The sequence below is a fragment of the Anolis carolinensis genome, chromosome 5, assembly GCF_035594765.1.
Source record: "Anolis carolinensis isolate JA03-04 chromosome 5, rAnoCar3.1.pri, whole genome shotgun sequence".
Classification (NCBI taxonomy): Eukaryota; Metazoa; Chordata; class Lepidosauria; order Squamata; family Dactyloidae; genus Anolis; species Anolis carolinensis.
In genome coordinates this window covers 83,920,195-83,944,564 of record NC_085845.1, presented here as the reverse complement: position 1 = coordinate 83,944,564, position 24,370 = coordinate 83,920,195, and the positions used below count along the sequence as shown (strand labels likewise).

Genomic DNA, 24,370 nt, shown 5'->3' with positions numbered 1-24,370 from the left:
ATCAGTCACAGTATTGGGAGAGGAAAGATAGGACAATAATCACCTTAAGTGCAGCTAAGTATAAAAATAATAAAATGTTGAGGTAGAAAAAATAAACACTGGCTGGGTGGTCCCAGATACCACAAAGAAGATAACTCCATCCTATGAGGGTGGAGGGGGTGAATTACTCAATTTCTCCGTCACATAGCCTACCCCCTTTAGCAGAGCTTCCAGCCTTCTGTGGTGCACCTTCTGTGCGCCAGAAGAGCTACTACAAGGTGTAGAGTATGATGTAGTCTACATTACCAGCTCAGTTGCAGGTGCCTAAAACTGGACCCAAACTCTATATATTAAAAAAGCAAGATTTCCTAAAGAATCTCATTAAAAACTTTAAAATCTTGAGAGAATTTTAAACCATTACCTTTAGCACAGTATCAAGAGGATTTCCTGAATCCGGCCTAATAATGAGTGGAGCTTCTGCACTTCTTGTTTCAATTAAATGCCTTAAATCTTCACCCCATAATTTTTCACAAGCGTTGTAAATGTCATAACTGTCACTGACCACAGATACAGGCACTGAAGAAAACTGTGTCACAATGTGTTCAAAAGCGTCTCTTTCATGGTCTTTCCCCCAGGCTGTTATAGTACTGGAAGAACAGGAGATATTTATTAACCCAATAAATATGTGTGCGTGTCAGAGACGCATGTGTTTTGAGAACACCATGTTTTCTTTTCAGGATATGTAACACTGCAAAAGGCAAAAATATTTCCTCATATACCATATTTACTTGAGTATAATGCACCATCGAATGTAATGAGCACTTCACATTTGAAGATGGGCATTACAAAAAAAAGATTTGCCGCTGAAAATAATGTAAGGTGTTGGTGGCCACAAAAATGCTGGGGAAAAGCTGAACCCCTCCATCAGGCTTGATGGGAAGCTGGCAATGGCCATGAAAAATCTGGTGGGAAGCACACATAAAACCCACCTGCTCTGTTATTTATCCCTGCTGGGGATGGAGGAGGGAAGGGCGGCTGTAATTGCAAAAAGCCTGGTGGAAAGCTGCACCCCTCTGCCGGCCTTCCACCAGGCTTGACAGAGGGGCACGACTTACAAGCAAACTTTTTGCGGCCACCATCACCTCTCCTTCCTCCATCCCCAGCCATGATCTCTTGCCCAATGATGCAGGTGTGTTTACGTTTGCAGTTCTAATGTGCCATTAAATTGAATGCGCACCTCAATTTTTGCAAAACAAAAGGTGTGCATTAGTAAAGGTAAAAGTTTTCCCCTGACATTAAGTCTAGTCATGTCAACTGCTAGGTTGGCAGAAGCTGGGGCTAACAGTGGGAGCTCTCCCTGCTCTCCAGATTTGAACTGCCAACCTTTTGGTCAGCAAGTTCAGCAGCTAAGCAGTTTAATCCACTGCACTACCAGGGGCTCCTTAGACTTGAGTAAATATGGTAGGTTGAGATGCCCTTTTCTGTAAGTCCAAACCTTTTTGCTGCCACTGTCACTTCTGTCTTTGAAAAAAGGGTTCAAGTTATAGGAAAAAGGTAAGGAATGGAAGGGGAGGACTCCAGGGGAAAGGGCTCCAAGTCTTGCAGCTTGACTTACACAATGTTCCTGTAAAAAGCAGGTGTCAGTAAAGGGAAAACTCCAAATGCATCTAGCTGCCATGAACTTGAGGGATGTTGGAAAGCTCCGGCGGCCTGTCCAGTTTGTGTCCTGCTCTCCTTCTGCTTGGCTTATGGTGGTACACTAAGGGGTAGGGTTCATGGAAACAGGGTGCTAAGGGCGTAGATTGGCCGGGCAGCAGGAGCTTTCCATCATTCCCCAAATCTGAAGCAACTAGAGGCATTTGGATTTTTCTTTCCTATGATGTCTGCTTCTTACAAGAGCTTTGTGTAAATCAAGCCAAAAGACTTTGGAGTACTTTCCCCCTCCCTTCAAATTTCGGAAAGTGATGGAGCAAGGGTTCCTTGAGGAAAAACTCAGTTTCCTTTGCTGCCCATTCCTCAATTACAATGTAAAGATATATATTCCAACCCTTCCTCCAAAATCCAAAAAACTTTGGTTTCAAGCATGTCAAATAGGGGAAACTCAGCTTGTACAAATATAAGAAATTCTTATCTTTATATATGTTTGTCATCCATAAACTACATGGTAAATGTTAAATATTTATATAGTGTTTTCCTCTTATGAGACACTTTCTCTATCCACATAGATCTTTATTGCTTCATTGGAAGGTTTTGACTGCTCCCAAGATGATACAGGTTTGTACTGGTACAAGTTATAGGTAAAAATGTTCACCTTTAAAACTAACTGAATGCACAGATAGATAGATTCCAAATACGATTCACAGTTAAGTTGGAGAAGTAAAATGTGTGCAGTGTATCCATCTCCGTAGTGTAATCAGGTTGCCCAGAAAAGATATCTTTACACTTAAGACATCTTTGATTCAAAAACAATTTCAAGATCATATGTAAAATAATACACACAATACATACAAGTACATACCACATCAATAAAAGGAATCTCAGAAAAATTAAGACAATAATACATCTGTAGCCTGCGATGTTCACATCTATAGCAGCAGAACAGTTAATTTCAATTTGATTTTGAACACAGGAAAAACAGAGGTACTACAACCAAAGTGTTAGGGGGTGATAAAAGATACCTGTGCTCAGCAGCGGGGACAGAATAGCCTGGGACAGGGTCTTTTGTTCCATAATATTTCTTGATTAAGCCAATTCCTGCTACTGTATCAGTGCCTTTGAAGTTCACCAAATGGGCAGAGGCTCCTATTCCCGCAGTCTAAGAACAAGACATGACTGTGAATTACCATAATGGCTATGACTACAACGTCCCTGTTTTAATACACAGTAACTTCAAATTGTTTAGTACTTTCTCCAGTTTTACAGTTAGTGTCTATAAGACAGTATAAATGAGATATGAGTGCCATACTCATTATCATTTTTCTTAAGGTTGTAAGAAAAAAAGTGACAGAGAATATGGCAGAGAAAGGCAAATAGTATTCTCCAGATTTTTTGGAAAACAACACCCAGAAATTCTGGCTGTGCTGCTTGGGGTTGATGAGAGTTGTAGTCCAAAGCAATTGATAGCTGACAAATTGCATTTTTTTTTGTAAATAGTGTTCAAGGTTTATGAAGTCCAATTGAGAATTAACTTTAAGTCAAACTGACAGACACAGCAGTCAAACGTTGTTCAATTTTTGTGTTTCCTACATATATATTATAGGAAGAGCTGGCATTACCTCTTGTGAAGAGACTCCTCTGTAACCAAAATCATGTAGTTTGTACTCTAATCCTTCTAAACTGCCTGAGGTTTCTAGAAGGTATTTTGCCAAGATCTTCTTTTGTTCTCTGGAGTTTGTTGCTACTGTAATTGGATACCATGACTGAACAAGAATAGTCTAGAAAAAGACAAAATGTAAGAGCAAATGATTTGCACCCTTGGTTTCAAGTTATACATACAGTAGAGTCTCACTTATCCAACCTTCGCTTATCCAACGTTCTGCATTATCCAACGCAGTCTGCCTTTTAGTAGTTAATGTTTTTGTAGTCAATGTTTTCAATACATTGCAATGTTTTGATGCTAAATGCGTAGAGTAGAGTCTCATTTATCCAAGACTTGCTTATCCAAGAGTCTGGATTATCCAAGGCATTTTTGTAGTCAATGTTTTCAACATATCATGATATTTTGGTGCTAAATTCATAAATACAGTAATTACAACATAACATTACTGCGTATTGAACTACTTCTTCTGTCAAATTTGTTGTATAACATGATGTTTTTGTGCTTAATTTGTAAAATCATAACCTAATTTGATGTTTAATAGACTTTTCCTTAATCCCTCCTTATTATCCAAGATATTCGCTTATCCAAGGTTCTGCTGGTCTGTTTAGCTCTACTGTATTTATTACATAACATTACCATGTATTGAACTGCTTTTTCTATCAATTTGTTGAAAAACATGATGTTTTGGTGTTTAATTTGTAAAATCATAATGTACTTTGATGTTTAACAGCCTTTCCTTAATCCTTCCTTATTATCCAACATTCTACCGGCCCATTTACGTTGGATAAGCAACACTCTACTGTATTAGGAAAAATGGAAATGTTACAAGGGGTACTAAAAAATCTAATTTTTGTTGCATGCCTTTCAGTCTGGTCCAACTAAAGCAAACCTATTGTGGGGCTTCCTTGGCAAGATCTGTTCAGAAATGGTTTGTTATTTCCTTCCTCTGTAGCTGGGAGTGTCTGATTTGCCCAAGGCCACCCTGGGAGTTTTCATGACTAAGCGGGGATCTGAATCCTGATCTTCCAGCATCTTAGTCTGGCACTCAAGTGACTACATGATGATGGGTCATGTGACTCTCAATGCAGTAATGAAATTAGGCATGGCAGGTGATATACATGCATGCATACGGGTTAGATTATTCAGAAAACATAAAAGCCATTCTGGTCAGACCGAATCTGGTCTATTCCAGAATTATGTTTCCACACTGGTCAACCAGAACCTTAAGAAAACCTTTTGAGAAGATAGGAATTTAACACTCATCTCAGTAACACTATGCCTTGGATTCTGCATATAACACATAGCTATCATAACAGCTTTATCTGCCATGACTTATCTAATTTTTAAAACATCCAGGTGATGGTCATAGCTACAAAATCCATATGAGGTGTCCATGTCTTTCTCTACCCCTTATATGACTTTGCTTATTAGCTTTAAAAGTCTAAACCCTGCAACCATTCTTCACAGGGCTGTTGCTCCAAACCCTTTTCTTGCTCCTCAAAATCCTTGCTAAAAGTGTAGTTATTTTCAAAGGGCAGCCTGTCTTCCAAGTGTGGTTGCACCACAGAGTTTCACAAATGCATTACAGGACTGTTTCATTTTTGTTTCCGATGATCTCCAACATACAATCTGTCTTCTTTTTTTTGCAGTAGCTAAGTCAATGTATTTATCAAGGGATGTACCATAATACCAAGTCCCTTTACTGGCCACCCATTGCCAATTCAGACACCATCAGCATATAAGCGAAATGAGCAGCAGTAAGAGTGGGTAGGTTGGCCAATTGTGCATCATTTTACAGGGGCCTAGGCCCTACATGTACTTACAAGCCATGCAATCTCTGGCACCCAGCATTAAAGGTTTTCAGGCCAATTAACATATATTCTAAACTTACTGCATGAATCTATCCACTGCAGTAGAGCTAGGGCACGCAAGGCCCATGGTCCAAATCTGGTCCGCCCACATCATTTTATGTGTCCCACAAGGCTTTCAATGTCAGGGCAACATAGTTACATAAATACAGTCTTACAATTACAAATGGCTCTTTGAAGACTAATAAGCTAATAAGTTTGACACCTCAAAGCTAGGGGGAAAGTGTATTTATAAAGAGGAGAAGGAACAACAACAGAAAACTGGCAGCATAGCTATGGGAATTTAAGTACTAGTCGTGTTCCTACTTTCATTCTGTCATAGATGAAATTGATGGTAGAAATTCATCAAACTATCAAACTGTTAACAAAAAGACCCCTTTGGGCAAAAACAAGTGATTCATACATTCACAGCAAATACATTCTATGAAATCTAAGTATTAAAATAAACACAGAAACCCCTTCTTCATTACAATTTCATATAAACACACAACAGAGCCTCACAGACCACTCTAAGGCTGCACCCAGGATTTTTTTTTAACTGATGCTTCAAAGATGGGATGCAATAACTGTCAGGGAGTCACACTGGTTCTCTAGGAGAACTTGCAAAGGCCAAACTCATCCTTGAGCTATCAGCACTGCAGCCACCTTTGAACTACCTGTCCTGCAATAAATAAATAATCTTGACTTCTAGGACACAACTTCTGCTTTACTTCCACTTAGATAATAAGAAGGAGAAGACAAATGGAACTGTTGCAGACAACTGAAGGTAGGAAGATGGTGAAGAATGTGCCTCGGCATATCCTAGCCTAGAATAAGCACCAACCTGTTCTGCTCTCCTTACCAAGGCAGGGAAGCACTAAAGAGACACCACTGTTGCATTCATAAGGGCCAGAAGCAGTGAAACAGCATAGAAAGTAGAGGGGAATCTGTGCTTCTTTTAGATTCAGATTTGCCCAGGATGGACTATTCCCTCACCTTTCACTTCTGTACTTCTTTTTTTAAGAGTTGATACCATACCTTAACTTTTATACATAGAAAGAATCAAACCCTTCTCAGTGGAATGGGAAGAGGCCTTCTAAATGCCTGAGCAGGAAAATGTCATACTGGGACTTAGGCTTCTCCCCAGAATGGCTCCGAGAAGCCCTGTGCAGAGCTCCAAATTTTTACCTTCAACTTACCCAGGTTCATGCCAAAATTCATAATTTTGGCTCCAAACTTGACCTCAATGTATACATATATCATGAATACATATGATAGTCAATTGTGAGTCAACCAACTGAATATACAAGCTGTGCTGGATACACTGGAGAAAGTATGGAAGAGACACAAGCATAATATTACACTAAGGACACTGAAAATGATGCTAAGTGATTTTTGATTGTAAAAATAAATTCAATCTACAACCATAACACTATAGCTATTACTTGTATTCCATTATACATTTCTCAAATTTATTCATGTAAGAGGGGTTTTTTGTGTGCCAGGAGTGACTTGAAAAACTGCAAGTCACTTCTGGTGTAAGAGAATTGGCCATCTGCAAGGATGTTGCCCAGGGGACAGCCAGATGTTTGATGTTTTACCATCCTTTGGTAAGAGGTTAAAATGGCATTGTTTAAAAACAGGAGTTTTTTTCGTGTCAGGAGCAACTTGAGAAACTGCAAGTCGCTTCTGGTGTGAGAGAACTGGCTGTCTGCAAGGACATTGCCCGGGGGATGCCCAGATGTTTGATGTTTCACCATCCTGTGAGAGGCTTCTTTCATGTCCCCGCATGGAAAGCTAGAGCTAAAAACAGCTTGAGATGCATGATAGGTCATATAGGGAATGAGTGCCAATCATTTAGGAAATTTTCAGTCATACAGAAAACAACTCTATTTATTTACCTCAATCCAGTTTGTAAGCCAATAACAGTCTGGATCAGTGTTTTCAACAGTAAAGAGTACATTTCCTCTGGGAATGACAGCACCCTCAGGAACAGCTTTTATTTCGATGGGAAGGCACCCTTCATATTTCTATTATACAAACAGAAATCCACAATAATAATTTATAAAGCAACTACATATTATTTAGTTCATGATATGAAGAATATGTTTATCATCAATGGATATATTTATCTAGCAGTCTACTTCTTCAAAAGTGAAAGTTACTCTAAGTCATTCCACCAAACACCCCTGGCTTGATGATAAAAAACATAAAGATACACTCAAGGACACAAATGCAGCTCATTTATTCCTCCCTTTTCTTCTGGATACAAGCTTTAATATAATTAGCAAGGTTCAACTCGCATTTGGCAGGGGAATGCAAAGAGATGGCTCTCTCTTTGAAAGAAAAATGATATGTCCAGAATTTAAGGCAGTGCTGTTTGATTGTTGACTAAGCTTCCTTATAAAAGCATGAACAGATCCTAATCCATCAGGATTATTTTTCAAATTATGCTTGCAGTTTCTATTGGCATGGTCAATAAACCTGGCTTGCGCTTGGAGCTTTCCTTTCTTCTTCTAACCGCTAACTTTTGTATCTTGACTGAAGAGAAGTTCTGGATTATTGGAAAGCTCACATCACTACTTTTGCAATATGTTAATGATCCTAATAAAGATATTTCCCAACCCTGGTACTGTTTTTATACTATCGCATGTGCATTACCAAAAGATATTTACTCATAGAACAAATATTATGAAAGTGCTTCTCAAATGTGTCATTATTTGCTATATTGTATGGTAATTCATTCAGTAAACTCATCTTTCATGGATAAGAGCAGAAACACCTCTTACCTGAAAAATTGGTTTTACTAAGGTATTGATTTAAAAATATCATAGTAACAGCAGTTAGACCTATCAAACTGAAAAAAGAAATCAAGCATTTGTTAACTGCACCTTACAAAAACGCACAGTAACTTTGTACAGTGTTACAAACACAGCTATTCAAGGAGGCAAGGAGGCAGTGCTCTTTTAAATTAATATTAATGAAAATTTCTTCACCTCAAGAATGTAGTTCCATCCTGTTTCATTGAAGACATCATCTTGAAAATGTTCCTTGTAAACCTCTTTGGCTTCCTGAATTTTCTCTTTGGTAACCACTTTACCTACGACAAAAAACAAATATGCTGGTTGAGTGACATAAACATAAACAAGTAGTGAAACATAAGAATGCCTTCTGAAACTGGTGCTGAGGACATGATCATTCATAATTTTATAGTTATATTGGGAAGAAGGTGTTGACTAATTTATGTCCCGATTACTGACCAGTGCTGTTCTTTTTTGTTTAATTACAAACTCAGGTTGCATCTTAGTAATTACAGTGTTTCAATATAAATATATACTGGAGGCATATATTCTGATCTTCAATACTACTTGTTTCAAATTAGACCAGCTGATCAACATGAAAATGATTTAAGGAAATATGCCAACAACGAGATGATTACTCCAGTCCGAGTCACCCAGAGGAATCTATAGCTGTTGCTGCATTTGGAAAAGGCTGTATGGTGAATTAGAGGGCTCCATACTATATCTCTGGATAAGTATTCTATTTAATGTTATTCTACAGAACAACTTGTATCCAAACTATAATTATCCACCTTATATTGCTTTCTCTGACTTGGCACAATGAGGACAGGAAAATACATAGCTGGATTTATTTCCTTCCAAATTGTACAAGGTAGTTAAGAGTGAAATAATAAAAAACAGATAGGTAAATAAAATAAATAAAAAATGACAGTAACAGAAGCTGGAACACATCATGACATTTACAGTGGATATTAATAGTCAGCATATGAAACCAAAGACCTAGCTATATAAAATGGCAGAAAAGAACTCGTTTGGTCTTCCCTGGTAATGAGCTCCAGAGCTTGGAAGAAAGAATGAAGAAAAGCTCTTTCAGATCCCTGCCAAATAAAGGACAGATGTTCAGATGTAGAGATGGCTCAATACCTTGAAATTGGGCAGATTTGTAGGGTTTTTAGCTAGCTGATCTGATGATAGTCTTTTAAAATCATAATCTGAACTTTCAGATGTACACAGAAATGAGTGGACAATCCATGAGAGTGTTACCTAGCTCCAAAGTTTATGAAAATATGAAGTTCCTAAATACTGTTCAAAGACAGCATTCCCACCATGCAAATGAAATGTAATTAAAACACTGCTGAAGTAACTATTGTTTAATATATTGTATATGAGAAGTGTCTATAACAAAATTAAAAATTATAAAAAGGTGTATGTGGTCAGATCAGGCACAAGCAGGTTCTGTGTTCCTGACACTGTTTTCAGATGAATCTTAAGAGTAAACTTGACCAATGATCTTGAGTTTTCAAAACAGCACAATTTTATTGAAATCAGACTGAATCCCTATCCCCTGATCTGATCTTCTACTAACTAGGGATATCTTTGCCTAGGTTTGGATTAGGATGAAATGTATTTGTCTTTATTTCATTTATTACCAATATTAGATCTGACTCAGAACTTCAAGGGCTTTGCTGAAATCAGATGGAAAAGATGTACAGTCAGGTGTCAACAACATTTTAATTACAAAATTCTTGATGGCACTACCTGCAGATGTAAAAAGAAACAAGGAGGACAAGATGTATCCCTATGAGAAAACTTAAAAGCCAAAAATATGCAGTCTATCCACCAGAGGTTTGGCACTGTGATAATCATATCAAAAGCTGCACAGAGGATAATCAAAATCAAAAGGGAAATAATTCCCCACCCATATACAGGCAGATATGATTCATTAAGGTGACCAAAAGTCATCACCATCTCATGACAAAGCCTGACAATGGATTAATTATAGATTTTGCTGCCTCATTCAGGAATGAGCTAAGATTTATTACTTTGCCAAGAGCCCAGGACATACTGAGACACCTCGACTAAAGGTGCATCTACACTGCAGAAGTAATGCCATTTTATACAACCCCAACTATCAAGTCTCAATGCTTCGGAATCATAGGAGTTGTAGCCTTACAAGGTTTTTAAGCCTTCTTAGTCACGGAGTGCTGGTGCCTCAATAAAGTACAATTCCTAGACTTCCATAGCATTCAGATGTGGCTGCTAAAGTGGGGTCAAATTACATTAACTCTACAGTGTAGATGCACCCTAAGAGCTGAATATTAAAAAATGGCTAGAAATTATTAATTTACTGGAGCAAAGGGGAAAAAATGTTAATGGGTCTATCACTTTCTCGAATCAGGTGCTGTACCACCAAAGCCTCTTAAATGCCAGTTTATACAGTAAATTAAAATTGTCAATCATCAGCACCATTGTTTATTTAAAGGACAACTGGTAAGCTAATTTAAAAAAATGTACAGAATTTTTTTATCACTTGAGTCACTATTGAATTCATTATGCTAATTATTTATGCTAGTTTGAACAAGTGGAATAAATATTCTGGGCAATACACTTTATAAGTCACGTTCTGCCATTTTTGAACTCATGGAAAACAAAAATAATAATTTTGCTTTCTTTGGTTAGTCCAAATGTTTCTCAGTATCTGAACAGAGACAAACAATTCACTTGAAGGCAGACTATAAAACAACAACGTATTAAACATACAAAGCATGTGCTGTACACAACTTAATTTATCTAAAACTTAAGAAAAGGTGACCAGATTTCTTCTCAAACTGGAGAGACTGCCCTTGTCAGACTACATAGCAAGATGGATTATTTATCTGTTAGAAGACTAAAGCAGCTTTTATGCAAAACATATTTGGACATAGATCATGGGCATATGGAAGTAATTAATTCTGAAGTTAGAACAGTTTCAGAAAACACTACTATTTGTTTTTGTTTTATCCTTAAATGGATTAAAACATTCAAACAATTATTCATATTCCAAATAATTTGGGGGAAGAAAGTTGAGAAATTATAGTTTAAGTGAAAGTATATTTAAAATTCTAGGAAGAAATACCTTTTAAGTATTTATTAAGAATGTACTGCAACCCGTAAAAAACAGTTTCCTCATATTTCACCTTCCTAAATTTTGAGTTCTCCGTCTTCTTTTCACGGCATTCAAAGTAGGAATAAACTTTGCTTGTGTTGGGTGGATACTGTTTATAATGTGTCACCTACAAATAAGAAAAGTGCCGGTAAGTGAACATTTCACGACATGTTAAAAAAAATTCAAAATAAATGATTGTGTCACATGCAAGGATCAGTTTCGTCCTTTAACTTGCAACTGGATGTTTCTCAACTTTTCCTGAATATGAACAAGAGAGCATTTTATCTACTCCAGTTTTAGAGAGCCGAGAAATATGGCTCTCCAGCCTTACTCTGTGTATTATTTCCCTCTTTTACAATGCTTACTGAATTTTTTGTCACAACTGAGAAATGAAACTGAGCAGGATTTTGAACAAACTGGCCTTTACAGATGAGGCTATTGTTTCAGAAATCTGCTGCATGTCTACGGGCCATACAGCAAGGTTTCCTTGAAGCACACACCACAAAGAAATGTTTTCCTTGTGGTCCATTGTTGTGATGTTTCATATACATGTCCACAGCAGCCACCACCAACTACAATAATGTGTTTCTAATCTGGCCTCTTACAAGTCTACAAAGTTTTATTTTTGTCTGTAAAAACATTATATTGTCTATGTGCTTTCTGTCAATATTAAATACGCAAATGACTTATATATAATCAGCAATAACAAATAAATGTGTAATGTTATATAATAGTGATTATGTAGTTAGTGAGGACAGGGGCACAATTAACAACACTATTAGCATTACCCACAAGATCTTAGGGAAAAGCAAGATTCTGCTTGATCCTTTTATCAAGACAATTTTCAATAAGCTAGTAAATTCTATTGGCTTACACTCCTAAAAGACATTCAGTACCATGTCAACAAAAATGGGATTGGGTTGCTGTGAGTTTTCCAGGCTCTATGGCCATGTTCAGAAGCATTTTCTCCTGACGTTTCACCCACATCTATCACAGGCATTCTCAATTTGCCTGCCATAGATGCAGGCGAAATGTCAGGAGAGAATGCTTCTGGAACATGGCCGTACATCCCAGAAAACTCACAGCAACCCAGGGATTCCAGCCCTGAAAGCCTTTGACAACACAAAAATGGGATTATTTTACACACCGAACATTCACTTGATAACATCTCTTCAGGGTAAAAACCCTCATTTCATTTTAAAATATGTACTTCTGACATTTAAGACAAAAGCATTTCATTTTTCCCTTACCTGAAAAACTAAAGCTGTAGATTAAAAGATTTTTTAAAGTCAAATCTCCTTTCCACCACTTATGCTTTTTATTTTTGCATTTCTCTCAGCTTGGGCAATGAATTAGACTGATCAGTTTCACTCCCTGTTTCTGATACACCAGCACAATGCTGTAGTGTTTGGATTTCGAACACTGCAAGGGAATGTTTGATAAGGGTAAAAATAAAAAGAGTGAAAATAGTTTCAGTCAAGGTTTTTAGGTTTAAAAAATCCTAACCTGTGAGCTAAATGTGTGACAGTGTGCAAAATCTTCATAATGTCACAATACTAAGCTATTCCTAAATTAATTAATTTTGCATTCTTCCTTAAGCCACCTTGAGGGTTTGGACTGAACCAAAACACAAGGTTAATTTGTTTGAATAAACCGAGATTGTAAAGATGGTTCCTCTAATTTTGTTCCACTGTCTTCATTGAGAGCATGTGCAACAACCATCAGATGATAAATTTCAAACCAGATGCCAACACAGTAAATGCCAGCAATGAGCATAAGTGTTCAAAAAAGAGAACAGTGGATAAAAACAAACCACTCTCTTTTGGCCCAAGATTTGACCAAACATTTTACTTCCTCTTTTATAAATTCCACATAATCAAGTCTTTATCATTTGTTTAATGATACCTTTCAACTTATTTTCATACCTATAATCATACAACTTATTAAAAATGAAACAGCAATCTACTAGAATATCATATTCTGTTTTCAATCTGATGAAAGCGCCTAAACTGAAGACCTTTAATTATTAAGTCATCCTTGCCACATTCTATACTTGCACTAAAAACTGAACTCCCATGCAAGATATTTAGCTTTGGATACCAATTCAGATTTTTGTTTCCTTTAAAAATAGCTTATTGATACAACAGGTACTATAATCACTTCCAGAGAATTCAGTTTGAAATGTGAAATATACTTTGGAAACTCTTCAACATTTAAACTCTGGCAGAGGTTCCCAAGCTTTGGCCCTCCAGACATTTTGGACTTCTGCTCCCAGAATTCCTGATAGTTGGCCAAGCTGACAATGCTTCTAAATACTTGGAGAGCTAAAGGGTTGGAAACTAATGTATTAGGCAATGTATATGCAAAGTTTCTGAAACAGATTGGCATTCTCATTGTTTAACCTGGATAATTTTAAATGTAGAAATAACACAGAGGTTTGACAAATCAAGGATTGAATACCTAATAAAATCAACTTAAGATGAGAAAAATTTATTTGAAAATTGCTTCTTTTCATTCAATTTGACATGCCATCATTAGTATCATATAGCTTAGCAATAAGAATGGTCCATGCCAATGAGCTGGAGTAAACAAAACAAAATAGACTTTGTGCACATTGAGAAATAAAACTTCAGTGTTCCCAGTGCTCACTATACTTATCCATTTTTATATGGTTCTTATGCATGAAAATTCAGTTTTCCTATCACCAAAGTCACCACAATAATAGGTCTAAGGAGTTAGTAAGATGAACAAGGTTCTCACGAGTGCCCTTCAATTAAGATTACAGGGTACCATCCTAAGTATGCATGCTTATCTACTTATATTTTAAAAAATCTTTCAGAATTCTGCAAACTCTAGGCTCCATCTTTATATTATGGTTTATTACCCCATTGGCAAGTATTTGAAAGCTCCAGATAGGGCAAAACATGAGAGCTCATCTGCTAAACTGGGAAGGGATACCATTAATATAATATTAATTATAAACTTTAAAAAGGCCAATTAATTTAAGACACAATGAAAGACTTTGGCTTTAAACTTCAAGGAGGATGGAAACCATAGCCAGCTAAAATTAACAACAAAAAGAACTGCTCTGGATGTTTAGTGAAACAACACTAGGAATGCACAGAGCCTTCACAGGGATAGCTCATGTTCTGTGAATCTCTCTTCTTAAAGATGTTTAAAATATATTTTTAATTGTTAGAAGCACTTAAATTGGAAGTTCTTTAAAGGCTAGGCAGGTTACAAAGTAGTCACAAAGAACTAATCTGCCCTTTTCCCTTTAAAATCTTCCTCCAAAAATGGCCTCTCTCAAGTTAAAATTCAGATGTAAATTCTGCAAAACAGAACTCCTGGTTTTTGTATTCCAAATTGTGCTCCAAGTGCTCCTATGTCTCACTACATTCACTCTTAATTTGCTTCAGGGGAGATTTGAAAAATGGGTAATGTTCCTGGAAATTTAGACTCTTCAAATGTGTGGTGTATCTTGAATAACAGCTATATATTCACAATAAAGATGGCTCAATCTGCCTTGTTCTGGTCATTCGATTTCAGATGTGTTTATCCACATCTCTTCTATCCCATTTCTACATTAATCTGTGATTTTGAGAAAAAAAGATCCATGTGACACTTCAGGTTCCACTCTAATATTTTAAATTTAATACAAGTTAGAAAATGTAACTGTCAAAGTTATTTCAAAGTTTATTTACTCTGAAAGCACATATTTTGATAGGTGATGTGTGTGTTTATTTAAGTTGAGAATTGTTGGAATATTCAGATATCACCAAAAACCACTGAATGATTAAACTCCATTCAGTACTTTAGTCCAGAATATACAGTTCAGCCCTCTATGGTGAATATTTGAAAAAGATCTATAATGTTATTGTAAGCATGAAAACACAATATTTTGGTATGCTGCTTTCTTTCCATCCATCATTCATGGAGATGTCGCTTTTTCTGTCTGAACTAAGCTATTCCATTATAAATAAAATTACAATAGATCCACTTTATAAACTTAGGCCAGTTTACTAGCACATTTGCTTCAGAAACCAGCATAGGACAAGATAACACCACAGTTAAACAGAAACACTAAGCAAGTGGAGTAGCCTTTGGCAAGCCTTACATTTAACAACTCACCTAGTAGCCATAGGCAGCCAAGATTTTCATGTGGTCCCCTTTCTACAAGTCAACCTTTAAAAAAAAAATCAGCCCCCCCCCCCCTATTTTTTAGCCTGCTAAAAAGTTGGATGTTTGTATTCCCATCCTGGTGGCTACAGAGAAAGGGCTTTTCCTCATCTGTGGTCAATCTGGAATTGTAGGGCACAAGTCCCACTGCAGGCTAATAATATTTTTTTAGAGGCTAATAATTTATGTAGACCTCTTCATGAAGCTGTTGAAAAGGATGGCTTAGACCGGGGTCCCCAAACTAAGGCCTGGGGGCCAGATGTGGCCCATCGAAGCCATTTATCCGGCCCCCACGGCACAAGAGCAGAAGGGGCTTCGGCTAAATAATCCAAGGGGTCTCTTCTTCTCTTACAACCATCATCATCATCATCATCATCATCATCATTATTATTATTATTATTAACATTGAGGCTGGGTGGCCATCTGTCAGGGATGCTTTGCTTGTGCTTTTGGTATGCAGAGGCAGAAGGGGGTTGGACACAGCAAACAAGATAGATCTGCTGGATTTCGTTTCACAAAATCACAAGTCGAACACTTCCCAGGTGTCTAGGACTGTGTGATGTATTTTTGGATGATGCGTGTAGATCCCAGTCGGGTGGCCTTTTGCAGATCCCAGTCGGGTGGCCTTTTGCAGTTGGCAGATCGTAATTTTGTCAATGTCTATTGTTTCCAAATGCCGGCTGAGATCTTTGGCACGGCACATTTTTTAAAATTATTATTATTATTATTATTATTATTATTATTATTATTATTATTAACATTGAGGCTGGGTGGCCATCTGTCAGGGATGCTTTGCTTGTGCTTTCAGTGCACAAAGCCAGAAAGGGATTGGACTCAATGGCCCAAAGGGTCTCTTCTAACCCTCTTTATTATTATTATTATTATTATTATTATTATTATTATTATTATTAATGATAATAATTATTGCTCAGTGGCCAACTATAGTCCGGCCCACCAACAGTCCGAAGGATCGTGAACTGGCCCCCTGTTTAAAAAGTTTGGGGACACCTGGCTTAGACAATGACTGCTGGTAAAGCATAAGGGTTTTAAGTACACAAGCCTATTCTTGCTTTCATCTGCCAAGTCATGATGTTTTAGACACTGTCTAAACCATCCCGAGCATTGGGATTGTTATATAAATATTACAGCTCACAATAATCTCAAAATAGAAAGTCAGTAATGAGTATGCAGTAAGTGCCACCACTGGTTATTTTAAAGATGTTGTTTTATAAAACAGTGGACATTTTCAATTTTACACCAAGGGAATTACTTAAATATAAGTATAGACAATGTTTTAAAAATATTTTTAGGATGCCCTTCCAGCAATTTAAAGCAAGATTTGTGCCCACATAATCACTATCTTAGATAAATTTAATATTTCAAATAGTAATTTCTTATATTATGCTCCTATAGACATTCAAGCAACTGACAATTAAAAATATTAGAAGCACAAAACATGTATTATAAAATTAAGAACATAACAAATATTACAAGAAAAAATACTGCAGCAAAACAGTAATAATAAAAAGAAGAATATCTCAGTTTAGATTAAGGAAAAACTTGTTGAAATCTAGACACACCTTATGTAACCTGTTCAACTACTGCTTCTTTCATAAATTCACTAGGGGGCCTCACATTCTCGGGCTCAATCTACCTTATGTTAGACAATAAACAGTAATATTACTTATTTTATGGGGTTGTTTTAAGGATTACAACACCATTACAAGAGCGTAACCCTTGATATATACTGTATCTACTGTGTTTCCCCCAAACAAGACAGTATCTTATATTAATTTTTGCACACTAGATCTTATTTTCAGGGGATATCTTATTTTGCTCTCTTCTCTGCTGAGGAAGGCACCTTCCCAGGCAAGGAAGGGGGGCGTTGCCGCCAGGGAAGGGGGCCGTCCCTGCTGGGGAAGGCGAAGGAAGAAGGAAAGGCATGCACCTTTCCCTGTTCCTTCGTGCCTTCCTCAGTGGCAACGCCGGCTTCCTCCTCCTACTTCTTACTTTCAGGGGATGTCTTATATTTGGCAATTCCCCCAAACCCCTACTAGGTCTTATTTTCAGGGGATGTCCTATTTTCAGGGAAACATGGTAACACTTGAAAGCACCAGATTTTATTGCTACAGGAACATAGGATTATCTATAATATGCTTTCATTCATTATTGAAAAATAGCTTCATCTTAAATAAAGATAAAGTTTCTTATTTTTCTTATTTAACAGGAGTATTTCAGAAAACATATTTCATCATCTGAATAAGATGTTTGCATCCTAGTATGAAAATACCTTCAGTTATACTAAGGTACATGATACATTAGAGAGCCAGGGTGGTGTAGTGTTTGAAATGTTGGACTAGAACTCTGTAGACCATGCTTTGAATCCACGCTCAGTCATGGAAACTCATCAAATGACAGACAAGTCACACTCGGCCTTGGAGGAAGCAAACCCCTATGAACAAATGTTGCTAAGAAAACCCCTTGACAGGTCCATCTCAGGGTTGTCATTATTTGGAAACTACTTCAAGGCATACAACATAAATACATGATATTTTAACCATAGCCTTATCCATACAGAATTTCTGCAAAGGAATAGGGCATGATCCCTGACAATTGGACAGCCCACTGTGAAACATTTGCTTGGTTCTTTGTGGACAAAGTCGCTCTGATCCGTTCTGGCTTTGACACCATATTAACAGCAGTCCCTGAGGATATAACACAAGCACCTGCTTGTCTGGTTTTAAGGGATTCTTTTCAAATGGTTCAGCTTGTGGATGTGGACAAGATGCTTGGAGTGGTGAGGGCTACCACATGCATCCTAGACCCTTGCCCATCCTGGCTGATGAAGGAAGCCAGAGGGGGTTTGGTGGAGTGGGTGAACATGGTGGTGAATGCCTCCCTTTAGGAAGGTAAATTTCCAGCGAGCCTTAAAATGGCTGGGATCAAACCGCTATTGAAGAAGCCATCACTGGACCCCACTCAACTGGACAACTATCAACCTATATCCAATCTCCCCTTCCTGCACAAGGTTGTGGAATGTGTGGTGGCCGCACAACTCCAGGCATTCTTGGTATAAACTGATTTTCTAGATCCGGCACAGTCTGGCTTTAGGCCGGGATACGGAACTGAAACAGCCTTGTTTGCCTTAGTAGATGATCTATGCCGGGAACTGGACTGGGGGAGTGTGTCCCTGCTGGTTCTGCTGGACCTTTCAGTGGCCTTTGATACCATTGACCACGGTATCCTTCTGGGACGCCTTGCGGGTATGGGGCTGGGAGGTACTGCTTTGCAGTGGTTCAGGTCCTTCCTGGAGGGCTGTTCCTAGAAGTTGTTGGGGGACATATGCTCAGCCCCACAACCATTGTCTTGTGGGGTCCCACAGGTGTCAGTACTGTCGCCCATGCTGTTTAACATCTACATGAAGCCGTTGGGAGAGATCATCCGGAGTTTTGGAGTACGGTGTCATCGGTCGGACTGGATGAGGGCGAACAAATTGAAATTGAATCCAGACAAGACAGAGGTCCTCCTGGTCAGTTGTAAGGCCGAACAGGGCATAGGATTACAGCCTGTATTAGATGGGGTCACATTCCTCTTAAGATGCAGGTTCGCAGCTTGGGGGTTCTCCTGGATTCATCATTGAGCTGGAAGCCCAGGTCTCGGCAGTGGCCAGGGGAGCTTTTGCACAATTAAAACTTGTGTACCAGTTGTGCCCGTATCTTAGGAAGTCTGACTTGGCCATGGTGGTCAACACTTTGGTTACATCCCAAATAGATTACTGCAACTCGCTCTATGTGGGGCTGCCTTTGAAGACTGTTCGGAAGCTTCAATTGGTGGCAGCCAGATTGGTCACCGGAGTGGCGTACAGGGAGCATACAACCCCCGTTACACCAGCTCCACTTGCTGCCAGTCTGCTACAGAGCACAATTCAAAGTACTGGTTTTAGCCTACAAAGCCCCAAACGGTTCTGGCCCAGCTTACCTGTCTGAACATATCTCCCCTTATGAACCACCTCATAGGTTAAGATCATGTGGGGAGGCCCTGCTCTCGATCCCACCTGCTTCGCAAGCGCAGCTGACGAGGACAAGAGATGGGGACGAGAGGCGGGGCCTTCTCGGCTGTGGAACTCCCTTCTCAGCGATATAAGATCAGCCCCCTCCCTTTTGGCCTTCAGAAGGAAAGTGAAGACCTGGCTCTGGGATCAAGCTTTTGGATAACTGTGCAGTGCAATAATAGACGTCTAATTTGTATAATGACCTCAGAATGGCTTTAGATCACGATTTTTTGGATGGCATGATTTTTAACTGTTGCAATGTTTAAATTTTTATGTTTTAGATTTTAAATATTTTATATGTGTTTTGGGGCATCGAATTGTGCAATGTGTAAGCTGCCTTGAGTCCCCTTCGGGGTGAGAAAGGCAGGGTAGAGATGGGGCAAATAAATAAATAAATAATGTTCTTTGCACTACAAAGGTAACATGTTGTATCCAGAACGCTCTCAATAAAAGTGGGAATCTTATTTCAAACCCTAGAGAGTTGTTATAGAAACACCTCTTACCATCTCCATGAACAGAAGCTCTTCAAAGCTTTAGGTGCTCTTACTGCCTATTACAGGGAACGCCAGCTGATCCCTAATTCATCTAAAACACAGACATGTGCTTTTCACCTTAAGAACAGACATGTATTTAGAGCTCTGAGGATTACCTGGGAAGGAATCCCACTGAAGTATTGCACCAGTTACTCTGGACCATGCTCTGACTTACAAGAAGCACTGCTTGAATATCAAGCAAAAAAAATGGTGGTGGAAAAAGATCATACGAAAGCTGACTGACACAACCTGGGGATCACAACCAGATACAGTAAAGACATCTGCCTTTGTGTTTTGCTACTCTGCTTCTGAGTATGCATACCCAGTGTGGAACACATCTCACCATGTTAAAACAGTGCATGTGGCTCTTAATGAGACATGCTCCATTATCACAGAATGTCTATGCCCCACACCACTGGGGAAATTATACTGTTTAGTCAGTATTGCACCACCTGACATCCGCCGGGAAGTAGCAGCCAACAGTGAAAGGACCAAGGCATTGATCTCTCCTGCCCATCCTCTGTTCAGATATCAGCCAGCATGCCAATGCATTAAATCAAGAAATAGCTTTCTAAGATCTACAGAGATATTCGCAGGAACATCTCAGCAAGCAAGAGTCCAAAAGCGGAATGCTAAAACCTGAAACCTCATTCCATAGCTGAGACTGGATGAGAGACTTCCTCCTGGGCACACAGAAGACTGGTCGACATGGAAGGCACTGAACAGACTGAGCTCTGGCACCACAAGGTGCAGAGCCAATCTTCAGAAATGGGGCTACAAAGTGGAGTCCGCAAAACACGAGTGTGAGGAAGAGCAAACCACAGATCCTTTACTACAATGTGTTCCTAACCCTGCCACATGCACCGTGGAGGACCTTCTCGCAGCAACACCAGAGGCACCCCCAATGGCCAAATTCTGGTCAAAGGACATTTAGTATAATACCAAGCTTTTAACTTTGTTTGTGTTTCTAAATACATTACAATTGTACCCCCGGTTTAGCTTCCGATAGAGTCTCTATTACTGCAAATGGTAGCCATTGCCTGTATTATGTAAGCTGTTCTTGGCTGAACCATATTCTAAACCTGGGATCTATTCAGTGATTTAGAGTAAATCCCATCAAACTCAATGGGGTTTACTGTTGAGTAAGCATGCTTCGGTACTGATTGAACTCTTCAGTCCCGTTACTTTCAGTTTGAATAGTTGAGCACAAGTTCAACTCTCCCCTATTAAAATTAATGGGACTTAGAAGAGTTTAGCCCTGAATGGATTGTACTGAAAGTGTTTCATAACAGGGCAGTATTAGTGTTATAACACAGCTATGGGACAGCAACAGTTATATCACTAGAGTATGTTAAAAGCTTAGGCTTCAAATCAGGGAATCTGGATGCAATGTTCCTTAAACTAAACTTTTCCCTTTACTTCCCTTAAAACACAGGGAGATTGACATGGTTTCATAACCAGTAAACCGAAGAGGTAGTATGACTAGTTTTGTTCAATGATCTTGTCGGCATGAGAAATGGTTTCTGTTTCACATTTACTGCATATCCAGGTCCAAACATTTCAGCATGAAATGTGTGAGGGAATGAATCTATAAAGTCCATTCCAAAAGCAATATTATTATTATCATTATTATTTTAAATCAGTCAATTTAAATACTGAATCCAAAATTTAGCAAGAAACAATTATACACCTAAATACAGCTACATAGTTATAAGCGTGTGCAACCAAAACCTTCTGATCAAACACTGTATATGCAATGTTCAGCTCCCTTTCCTTGAGCTGTTATTTGCTAGTTAGAAACATAGGGTTTTTGTTAGGAAGTAAATGTTAGCTTGTGTACAAAGGATTTTGTTTTCTCAGAAATGCCAACACTCTTTTACCACCACAGTCACCTAAAATTAGCCCTCTGAACTAACTTAGTAATAGAATGAGGCAGGTGCTTTCCCAGTATTTCATTTAGCAACCCCCTCAAGTCAAATCGTGAGTGTCTGGATGAAAAGATCAAATGTCGCAAGAGCTCTAGTGCTGAGCCAGCTCCTTCCCACCATAAGTTTCACTTTCTATCTTGCCCTTTTGCGCCATCTCCGTTTTCCTATTACTGGAAGCCCAGAATCAAGAAGAAAAGAAACTAAAAAAGGGGAAGCTCCTAGTACTAGGATTCCCTTCCTCACCCCTCCATCTTTGCTATTTGTGACTAATAAATCCTTAATTTCTGCCATTGCACTAAACCAAGCTCGGTCCTACTACCCTTTTAAATCACAGATAAATATCACTATAGGTTGAACATCCCTTATTCAAAATGCTCACAACCAGAAACATCTTGGAATACCCAAGTTTGAATATGCAGGCAGTCCCCAAGTTACGAACAAGATAGGTTCTGAAGGTCTGTTCTTAAGCTGAATTTGTTTGTAAGTCGGAACAGGTACATTTTTAAGTGTAACTCCAGCTACACACACACACACACATAAGCTTTGAATAGCATAGGAAAGTCTTAACACTCCTGTAGTGTTTGTTTTGCTGTCTATGTCCCTGTAATTTCACCTCACTTTCTGTCCCTGTGAGAATAGTTTTGGAAAAATTTGGCTTGTGGAAACATGGATTGGAGAGAAAGCTTCAGTGGAGACACGTTTTCTCCATGATCATTCTTTCAGGAGCGAGTTTCCCTTCTGAGGGGTAGATTATTCTCACTTACTATTGTTCCCATCCTTAACTATGAGTCACTTGTAAGTTGGATGCTTGTAACTTGGAGACTGTTTGTATATACCTAATGAAATATAGAATCAGAGAAGCGTAAGAGTTGGAAGAGACCGCATGGGCCATCTAGTCCAACCCCCTGCCGTGCAGGAAAAGCACAATCAAAGTACCCCTGACAGATGGCTATCCAGCCTCTGTTGAAAAGTCTACAAGGAAGGAGCTTCCACTACGCTCCAAGGCAGAGAGTTCCACTGCTGAACAGCTCTTACAGTCAGGAAGTTCTTCCTAATGTGCAGGTGAAATGTCCTTTCGTGTCATTTGAACCAACTGCTCTGAGTCCTATATCTTGGAAATGAGACCCACATCTAAACATAAAGTCCACCGGGTTGCTGTGAGTTTTCCGGGCTGTATGACCATGTTCCAAAAGCATTCTCTCCTGACGTTTTACCCACAGATATATAAACCACACTTGCCTAGTTTCCAAAAGACCTCGCAACCTCTGAGGATGCCTGCCACAGATGTGGGCAAAACATCAGGAGATAATGCTTCTTTTTTTCATTTCAGGAGCAACTTGAGAAACTGCAAGTCGCTTCTGGTGTGAGAGAACTGGCCATTGCCCAGGAGACGCCCGGATGTTTTACCATCCTGTGGGAGGTTTTTGTCATGTCTCCGAATGGGGAGCTGGAGCTGACAATCTCCCTGGATTGAATTCGAACTGGCAACCTTAAGGTCAGCAACCCACCTTCAAGTCTGGAACATGGCCACACAGCCCGGAAAACTCACAGCAACCCAGTGGTTCCGGCCCTGAAAGTCCACCAATCATAGAAACATAAGAGTTGAATGACAGAATCATGGAGCTGAGAAGGATCGCATGGGCATTCCAGTCCAACCCCATTGTGCCAGACAGGAACACCTAACCCAAACACTCCTGAAAGATGGCCATCCAGCCTCTGCTAGGGGAAGGGATTCCACCACTTTCAGGAAGTTCTAATGTTGAGATAGGATCTCACATCTTTTTATAGAGGAGCTCAACCTCATTCCGCCCTGCAGGACACCCTCAATGAAGGCATCCCCAAGAGCGTCTGCTCAGAGGAGGAGATTCCCCCACAGTCACAAAACAGCCTCAGGAAGGCAAAGGTGTCACTCTCTGGGCTGCCCATGTGCTTTGGGGTTTCGGGTGAGGGATGCTCAAGCCTGTGTATTCACTCCCAACGGGGGACAACTGGCCCCATTGACGACCCCAACCCAAGCGGGTGACAAAGGGATCTGCTCCCAGAAGAGCCCCCCCCCCCGGTCCTCGTGCCTCGGCATGGCCTGCGAGCCGTTACACACGTCGCGCGCCACAAGCAGGTGAAGCCTGCTCTGTGCATGGAAGGCCCTGAGGGGACTCATTGCGAGGCTTGCTTGCTTTCTTTCTTTCTTTCCCGCCAGCCTCCCCGCGCTCCCTTCACCCTCCAACCTTGTAGGAGTCCGTGGCCAGGAGGATGTTGAAGTCGGCTCCCACGCCTGCGCTCTCCATGTCTGAAAGGATGAGGAGGAGGAGAAGCGTTGAGAAGGCAGGTTCTTCTTCCACTGCTGCTGCTCCTGCCGCCGCCTCTCCGCTTTTGCCCACAGCCTCAGCACCTCAGGGGCGGCCCCCGACGACGTCACAGGCCGCCTCTTTCCCTCCCCGCTCTTGATTGGCTGCCGTCCCCGAGGCGGAGAGGGAAGGGCCGCCAGAAAGGGATTATGAGGTCACAGGGAGGCGGGCTCTCTCGGCACCTCCTTCCGCGCTGACGTCACGCTCCTCTGCTCCAAAACGTCACGCGAGAGGGGCTTCAGG

General features: G+C 39.7%; 1 protein-coding gene across 1 annotated transcript in view; it reads right to left on the bottom strand.

The window, feature by feature from the left end:
* The window catches only part of nampt (nicotinamide phosphoribosyltransferase), a 33,730-nt gene extending 9,497 nt beyond the window's left edge, over positions 1-24,233 (bottom strand). Inside the window, exons 1-7 of the mRNA XM_003221538.4 lie at positions 24,008-24,233; positions 11,062-11,218; positions 8,142-8,245; positions 7,047-7,175; positions 3,255-3,413; positions 2,658-2,794; positions 401-626 (exon numbers count right to left, since the gene is read on the bottom strand). Coding sequence (XP_003221586.1) covers positions 401-626; positions 2,658-2,794; positions 3,255-3,413; positions 7,047-7,175; positions 8,142-8,245; positions 11,062-11,218; positions 24,008-24,067 — 972 coding nt within the window. The 5' untranslated portion in view covers positions 24,068-24,233. The remainder of the gene's footprint in view (positions 1-400; positions 627-2,657; positions 2,795-3,254; positions 3,414-7,046; positions 7,176-8,141; positions 8,246-11,061; positions 11,219-24,007) is intronic.
* Between the last annotated feature and the right edge of the window lie 137 nt (positions 24,234-24,370).